The 9,171-nt window shown below is 36.9% G+C and overlaps 1 protein-coding gene across 1 annotated transcript in view; it reads right to left on the bottom strand.

Moving 5' to 3' along the window:
• LOC106880245 (dynein intermediate chain 3, ciliary) overlaps window positions 1-9,171 on the bottom strand; it is a 61,195-nt gene that overhangs the window by 40,022 nt on the left and 12,002 nt on the right. The window contains exons 3-5 of the mRNA XM_052967807.1: window positions 6,922-7,083; window positions 3,094-3,212; window positions 544-686 (exon numbers count right to left, since the gene is read on the bottom strand). Of these exons, the coding sequence (XP_052823767.1) occupies window positions 544-686; window positions 3,094-3,212; window positions 6,922-7,083 (424 nt within the window). The remainder of the gene's footprint in view (window positions 1-543; window positions 687-3,093; window positions 3,213-6,921; window positions 7,084-9,171) is intronic.

Genomic DNA, 9,171 nt, shown 5'->3' on the forward strand with positions numbered 1-9,171 from the left:
TATATATATATATATGACTGTCTATATGTCACTCCTAACGCCAACCACTCTGAGAGTGTAGTGGGTGCTTTTTACATGCCACCAGTACAGGGGCCAGAGGAGCAGTACATATATATATATACACATATATATGTATATATGTATTTATATGTATGAATATATGTATGTATATATACATATATATATGATGGGCTTCCTTCAGTTTTCATCTAATAAATCCACTTGCAAAGCTTTAGTTGACTAGTGGCTATAGTAGAAGACACTTGTCCATGGTGTCACACAGTGAGATTGAATCAAGAACCATGTGGGAAGCAAACTCCTTACCAAGCAGCTACACCTGCACCTCTATAAAAAGTTGAAGGCTGCCCATAGGACTCGATCTCATATCTCCTATAGAAATGACAGATGTTATACCATCGTACCAAAGTGGTTTGCTCATTCAAAGCCAACCTGGACTAAGTAACAATAACAATAATAATAACAAAAATAAAATAAGAACAATGATGATGACACAATAGCACAGATAAGAAATTGATGTCTTACCAATACTCCAGATATATGAGTACATTGAAGACTTTATCTCAGGTGTATCAAAGTCTAGATTGCAATATGACACAGCCAGCCGGGATGGCCCATCTGGATACCAGGTAACAGAGGATGCTGTACGGTTGCGGTCATTTGGATCTCTGAAAAGGAGAGAAAGATATAAAATATTTAGAGAACTTTTCCTTCATTGGACACTAAACTCCGCTTGCGAAGACCTGTTGTGGCAAGTGAAATCAAAATCGAAATCGAACTAAATTCGACGACTGGCACCCATGCCAACATCACTTTCATTGGACACTAAACTCGGTTTGCGAAGACCTGTTGGGGCAAGCGAAAGCAAAATCGTGATGGCACCTGTACCAGTGAAGTGCAAAGAGCACCGTCCGAGCGTGATCATTGCCAGAGCAGCTGTCTGGCTTCCATGCCGGTGGCACGTAAATAACACCATTTGAGCGTGATCGTTACCAGCGTCGCCTTCCTGGCACTTGTGCTGGTAGCACGTGTAAAGACATTCAAGCGAGATCGTTGCCAGTGCAACTGGACTGGCTCCTGTGCAGGTGACACATAAAATACACCATTTTTAGTGTGGTCGTTGCCAGTACCGCCTGACTGGCCTCTGTGCCGGTGGCATGTAAAAGCACCCATTACACTCTTGGAGTGATTGGCATTAGGAAGGGCATCCAGCTGGTTCACCAGTCCTCATTCAAATCGTCCAACCCATGCTAGCATGGAAACCAGACGTTAAACGAGGATGATGATGATGATGATGATGATGATGATGATGATGATGATGTGGCCTTTGCTTCAATTAATTTTTAAAATAACAAAGAATATAGTAGAATAATTGTGTCATTAATATGTTAGTGTCTGGAACAAAATTAAGATGAAACTTTAATGAAAGGTTTTAATTTAGATCACTATAACAGGAAATTAGTATGGTGGAACCAGGAGTGGTCTGAAGCAGGTGGGTATCAAAAGGATTAAAAAGGGTTGACTAAGTCCATGATCATCAATTCTCAATAAGTCTATTGCAGCACACTGTTATGTCACAAGCAGTATCTAGGTGTGCCATAATTTTGTTAAATATTATTTAAACCAATAAAAAAAATTGACACTAGTGCTTAAGTGTCTCAACAAATAAGTTATTCTTAATTTTGATATAGAAGCAGAAGTGGTTGTGTGGTTAGGAAGCTTGCTTCCCAACCACATGGTCTTGGGTTCAGTCCCACTGTATGGCACCTTGGGCTAATGTCTCCTACTATAGCCTTGGACTGATCAAAACCTCATGTGTGGATGTAGTAGCTGGGAACTGAAAAAAATCCTTTATACATATATATATATATAACTGCAACTCCATCAGTTACAACAACATGGTTTCCAGTTGATCTGATCAATGGAACAGCCAGCTCATGAAATTAACATGAAATTAACATGCAAGTGACTGAGTACTCCACAGACACACATACCCTTAACATAGTTCTCAGGGAGATTCAGCGTGACAGAGAATGTGACAAAGCTGGCCCTTTAAAATACAGATACTACTCATTTTTGCCAGCTGAGTGAACTGGAGTAACATGAAATAAAGTGCTTTGCTCAAAGACACAGCACGCTGCCAGATATTGAACTCACGGCCTTACAATTATGATCCGAATACTCTAACCACTCAGCCACGCACCTCCAAAACAAATTTCACTGCAGTAGTTACCATGAGAAAATTTCTCATATTGGCTTTTGGTACAAAATACATGCTTGTTTATATTGCTAACGGGGAGATAAATCCCTGCCATCTCCAGTACTGAGACCACCAGATCATGTGATTTCAACCTTTCTTGATTTTGTCAATGGTGGACATTCAACTGCTAGAGATATCAGCAACTCATCTCCCCACCAGCAATATATAGAATAATTACCTGAACAGGTGCTGGTTCCATGATTAGCCAGTGAGTTAGTTAAAAAATATACGTTAGCAGCAAAGGTAGTATTAATATCAGGAGGAAATATTTATCCCCACTTAAACATGGATGTTCTGTTAGAACAAACTTTACAGATACCATGTAGATACCATGAGAGAAATGCTCATATCAGCTTTTGGTGCAAAAGGCATGCCTGTTTATATCACTAGCAGGGAGATAAATCCCTTCCACCTCCAGCACCAACACCACCAGATCACATGATTTCAACCTTCCTTGGTTTTATCAATGATGGATGTTTGACCGCTAGAGATAGCAGCAATTCATTTCCCTGCCAGTGATATATAGGAAATCAGTACCAGAACAGGTGGTGGTGTCACAATTAGCCAGTTAGTATGTTGAAAAATATTTATTAGCAACAGAGGAAGTATTAATACTAAGAGGGAATATCTATCCCTGCTTATACATGGATGGGAATGATGAAGAAAGAGAAGTAAGAGAAGAGCAAGTGGGTTTAGATATGTGATATCTGATACTAATTAAAGCAAAGATCACAAGGTTAGGGTAGCCAAGTAGCTTACATCAAAGTCACCAACAAAAGAAAGAAACTAATTCAATGAAGCAAGCAAATATTTACCTGAAAAGATTGACTGTTTTGGCAGATGGTGCTTCATCAGTGTCATGAATATCAACATCTTTAAAATATTCTTCATAAATGTCAATAGCATTGTTCTGTTTGATACAGTGTTCCATAACCTAGCAACAGGATGGTACAAGAAACATATCTGTATTTGTTCATTTCATGAGAATATTATAATGTGAAGAGGTGATTCCTCCCACTTCCTACACGATTACTTCTCTTGTCTGTCAACATCACACTGAGTTATCATTCACATTACTCTACCAGCCAAAACACAACTTGTCAAAGACTATATAAATCTAGAAAGAACAAAGTAAATCTCAGTCTCATAAAGGCAAGTAAACCAAAAATTTTGAAGTCACTGTCAACCTTTTCATTGTAAAAGTTAATAAATGTGTACTCTATTAAACTAAAAAGTATTGAGTAATCATACAGTTTGGTGTTGAAATATTTTTGTTTATATCATAAAAACACAAACACATATATACATATGTGTATATGTCAAGTAAGTTTTATCTTAATAATTTTGATGCACACTCTATACAATCTTTTTACTCTTTTTCTCTCTCTTATTCTTTTACCTCCTCTTCTCCCACTATTCTATCCTATTACTCTGTAACTCTCTCTCCCTCACTCCTCCTTCCTTGCTCACATGGCTCCCACGTCACCATCGGCCATCTTTCTTTCTTTCTCTCCATTGTAGCTGGAAAAAGGAAGATGTGTTCTTGTTTGTCTCCTGTCCTAGCTTGATTTACACATTTGCCACCACAACCTCATTTAGGCTTAGCAGCCCTTCCTGTTTGTTTTCACTGACCTGTTTGCGTTACCAATTTTGACCCTCTGCAAAGTCCCAAATTTTATTTAATTTGCTTTGCAGGAGCAACTGTCTTATCGAAAGCGTATATTGTTGATAAATTCTTGAAATATGAGACTAAAAAAGCAGCCAACTTATAAAATCTCTTTAGTCTGAATATCTTTAACTGCTCTCCCTATGTCCATACCTATTACCCCCTCTTTTCGGGTTACCTTTATTTTTTCCCTATCTGAAATTTTAATCCCCTGTCTCTTTAAATGTATTTCTTATTATTTTCTATAAATTCTTATTATTTTGTTTTCTTATTTAGATATCCTTACCTATTAACCTCTCACTCTTATAAATTGTTTCCTTTCCTGTTCTTAAAAAGATATTTTTCAGTTACTTAAGTCTATGCGAGATGGTTATACTATATCCATATAAACATATAAATATTTGTGCATGTGTATATATGCATATATGCGTACAACCTATTAACCTCTTATCCGTTATAATTGTATTCTTCTTGTTCTTAAATAGATATTTTTCAGTTACATAAGTCTATGTGAGGTGGTTATATTATATCCATATAAACATATAAATATTTGTGTGTGTATATGTGCATGTGTGCACATATAAATGTGTGTGTGTATCTGTATACATCTTTTTTTTTTTTTTCTGATTCATAGCTTAAAATTAATATATAGATAGCATGTTTATCTTTCCAGTTATTCCATAAGTAAATGCCCTGAGCAACAACATGAATTTCTTCCAGCTTCTTGCTCTGTTAAAATATTTGAGAAAAACTATATTAACCCTTTCATTACCGTATTTATTTTAAGATGCTCTGTGTTTCTTTCAATTACTTTAAATATAACAAAGAATTTAGTAAAATAACTTAGTTATCATTCAGCTAGTGTTAGGAACATAAATTGTGACTAAGGTTTGGTGGAAGATTTTAATTCAAAACTTTTGAAAACAGGACATTTGTACTGAGAACCAGAGCCAGTTTCAGCCGGGTTGGTAATGAAAGGGTTAATGTGTCCAACTGGTTAAAATTCTATTTATTTATTTGTGCAGCTGAAGATAGCATGGCATTTAAATTGATGTAATGATTGCATTGTTCAATTAAATGGAGACACTTGAAACTGTCATACTGCATTACTACTTGATATCCTGTTGGTTATTTTGATTTTATATATAAATATATATATTCTTTTTTTCATTTACTTGTGGCCATTCTGGAGCACCACCTTGAAGGGTTATAGTCGAAGAAATTGACACCAGGACTTATTCTTTGAAAGCCTAGTACTTATTCTATCAGTTCCTTTTGCCAAACCATTAAGTTACAAGGACATAAACACACCAGCATCAGTTGTCAAGTGATGGTAGGGGAACAAACACAGACACACGCCCACAAACACATATATAAATATATATATGACGGGCTTCTTTCATTTCCGTCTAGCTAATCCACTTTCAGTTTCCATCTACCAATTCAGTATACCAAATCACAAGGCTTTGGTCAGCTCAAGATGCCATTCAGTGGGACTGAACCTGGAACCATGTGGTTCAGAAGCAAGCTTCTCACCACATAATTATGCCTATATATCTATGTATATAGGAAAAACAGTTAGTTTTTTCCTGTTGCAGGGTTGGGATTCCTTCCCCATTTGCCAATTAGAACCATGCCAACAGCTTCATGAATCGTGATGGGCGGAACTGATGTAAGGGAGATAACCCTGTCCCACCTGAAACCCTACCTGAAGGTATGGTGTTTTCCTCCCTCCAGGTAGAGAGTAGGGTTACACGTTACCATTATGGTAGACAGATTATGTGCCTCCTGTCATTTGAGTCTGTCGAGTAAGCTATACAACAAAGTGTTTTATTGGTGCAAAATTAATGGTCACTCTCTGACCGGTCATAAGAATCAACCTTCTAAATATATATACGTATGTATGTATTATATATATATATATATATATATATATATATATATATATATATATATACATATATGCACACACACATATACACACATATGTGAAGGCACATGGCTCAGTGGTTAGTGCATCAGGCTCACAATCATGAGGTAGTGAGTTCAATTCCTGGAACGGGCTGTATGTTATGTTCTTGAGCAAGATAATTTATATCACATTGTTCCAGTTCACTCAGCTGTAGCAGTGAGTTGCGACATCACTGGTGCCAAGTTGCATCAGCCTTTGCCTTTCCCTTGGACATCAGTAGCATGGAGAAGGGAGGCTGGTATGCATGGGTGACTGCTGGTCTTCCATACAACTTTGCCCGTACTTGCGTCTCAGAGGGGAACTTTCTAAGTGCATTAATGACTGACATGGGTCTTTATCCGTAATACATATGAACATGTTTCATTTGTAAATATGAGGTACATGATTGTACATGTAGGAGAAGCATGTAAGACATCTCCTATGAGAAATTCTTCAGACAGAAAATCAAATGATACAAAATTTACATTTGGATGATACATTCTTATATATATATATATATATATATATATATATATATATTTATATATATATATAGCAATGTGTATAGCAAACAGGAGTCCAATAGATAGTTGGATGGGAAATTAAAGAACAAAATGCTGCCACTACTGTCACTATCATCATCATATTCATCATCTTCATTGTCGTCGTCGTCGTCATCATCATCATCATCATCATCATCCCCATCGACATCATCACCATCATCATCATCATCATTACCAGCAGCATCACCATCATCAACATCATCTTTATACATGTCATTGTTTGCATTAATGTCTACCAGTGTTAACCAATATGTCACATGATATATCCCTTTGTTTATCAAAGCATAACATGATGATTTCAGTAAAGACCCACTGATCAGATATGGATCTTGACTGAAATAAGTAACAGTATCAAAAGCACCTACTGAAAATTCTTGAACATAGTGCCCTAGAATTGGTAGTTAAATAATAAAAGGATAAAAATACAGTCAGTGTGAAAGACAATAAGTCAACTCATACATACACTTCCCATAGAAGTGATTGCCGTGATGTAGCCTTCATCCTTTTCCACCTTCTTTCTATACCGCATCACCTGCTCAACTTCCTGACAATTGACATCTTTTGGCCATCCACCTTCTTTGTGATTAATCCCGTGTACTTCATATTCATAGCTTTCAGTGTTTGTCTGCAATACAGGGAGAAAGAATAACAAACTTAATGTTCTTTTCTACACTAGACACAAGGCCTAAAATTTTTGGAGAGGTGGGGCAATTGATTAGATCAACCCCAGTATGCAACTGGTACTTGATTTATCGGCCCCAAAAGGATGAAAGGCAAAGTCGACCTCAGCGGAATTTGAACTGAGAACATAAAGACAAATGAAATACCACTAAGCATTTCGCCCGGCATGCTAACGTTTCTGCCAGCTCGCCGCCTTATAACAACCTTAATGTTGGAAATTTGCTGAAGTTTTCAAGTTTCTGATATATCTATCTACATACCATTCAATGTGTAAACATTCATATCTAAAGGAATACAGAAACATTGCATGAAACATTGAAATCGTCATTGAATGGATGCATACAAATGGAGAGAAAAAAACAAGTGACAGTGATTTTGAAGTTTCACCTGTAACAGTTCATCAGACTCTACGTCCATATCAAGTTAACCACTGTTTTTATTATTCCTTAAAAACACCAATATTAAATAAATAAATAAATTGCGTAATATTATATATAAAATCTTGCAGATAAATTGTGACAATTTTTACAATGCATAAAACTGGTCGTAAATACTAAAATAGTGGTAATAGACAGATATATGGCTGCCCTTTTGGGTAATAACTGCCTCTATATGAGAACGAAATTTTTTGCAGCTGCTGCAACCTCCACTTTTTTGGTTTTGTGGGTTGCATGCATGATTCAGGTCTTCAAACTGTTGACACTTGAGTGTGGTGAAGCATTGGTCCTTGCTTGAAGTACACCCCATGAAAAGTAATCAAGAAGGTTGAGATCTGGGCTATTACTGGGCCAGATGTTGGCTCTCACAAAAAATGGCACCTTCTCACCAAGGAAGGCCTGTGTTACTTTTGACCTGTGGTATGGTGCAGAATCTTGGATAAGCACCACATTGTCAAGCCCAAACTTCTGCTCTATCCAAGGTAACAGAGAGTTCTTCAGTATTTTCAGATACTCCTTTGTGTTGATCTTCAAGTCAGACTCAATGAAGTGTGGACTCATGACACTTCCAAATACCAACACAGAGGTAGGATTCTTAGTCTCGAACACAGGAGCAATGTCAGAAAAGTATGCAATCACTTGAGAATTTCTGCCATTCACCTCAGTGTCCACAGTGAACTTCTTCTCGTCCACAAACACAAGAGTTTTTCCTGCACTCTGACGCTTGATGAACGACAAGGTTTGGGCATCTCTTGGCTCTGATTGTTTTAGCCTTGGCTGTGTGTAGATGATGGTATCGTCAAACATAGCTAGTCATACTAAAGTTCCTATTCACAGCTCTGGACAGTGTGGAAAGAGACACATTGCATTTCTTTGCAAGAGTTGTCGTGGATGTGGATGGGCTGGCTTCAATCGAGCATTTGAGGTCAGCAAGAAACATTGGATTGCACCTGGAATCACTTTGAGTCTTTCTATGAATCTTGCCCACTTCTTTAAATTATTTATACACATGATAAACTGTTGCTTTTGGAAGTTTCGCCAACTTAACAATTTTATTGGCAGTTGTGCCTAGTGTGTGCCAAAACAACAATGGTGGAATGATTCTGTTGTTCCATAACTTTCTGTTGTTGAATCAGTTCACTATTTACCTGAAAAATAAAGAGGAGGATTAAATTTTCAAGCAGAGTTTTGTCCAAAAATGAAATATTAAACCCACTAAATTAACTGCTTAAAATTGATCTCAATTTATCTGCAAGACCATGAACATATATATATATATATATATATATATATATTACATACAGGTTACACACACACACACACACACACATATATACATATATCGTTAAATGCTTTAAATGAGTAGTAGATGGACAGCCGACAACTGATCAAGGGTTGTTCTTTATGTTACTTGTCTTGTTTTCCATTTGTTTCTCTCGTTGTTCACATACCCAAGTTTGTCTCCGTATTTCATGTTGTTTACATTTTGTGACATCCTGTACCCATATATGCGTAACTATATACATATATATATATGTTTGTGTGTGTGTGTGTGTGCGTGTGTGTGTGTGTGTGTGTGTGTGTGTGTGTGTGTG

Source organism: Octopus bimaculoides, chromosome 5 (assembly GCF_001194135.2).
Source record: "Octopus bimaculoides isolate UCB-OBI-ISO-001 chromosome 5, ASM119413v2, whole genome shotgun sequence".
Taxonomy (NCBI): Eukaryota; Metazoa; Mollusca; class Cephalopoda; order Octopoda; family Octopodidae; genus Octopus; species Octopus bimaculoides.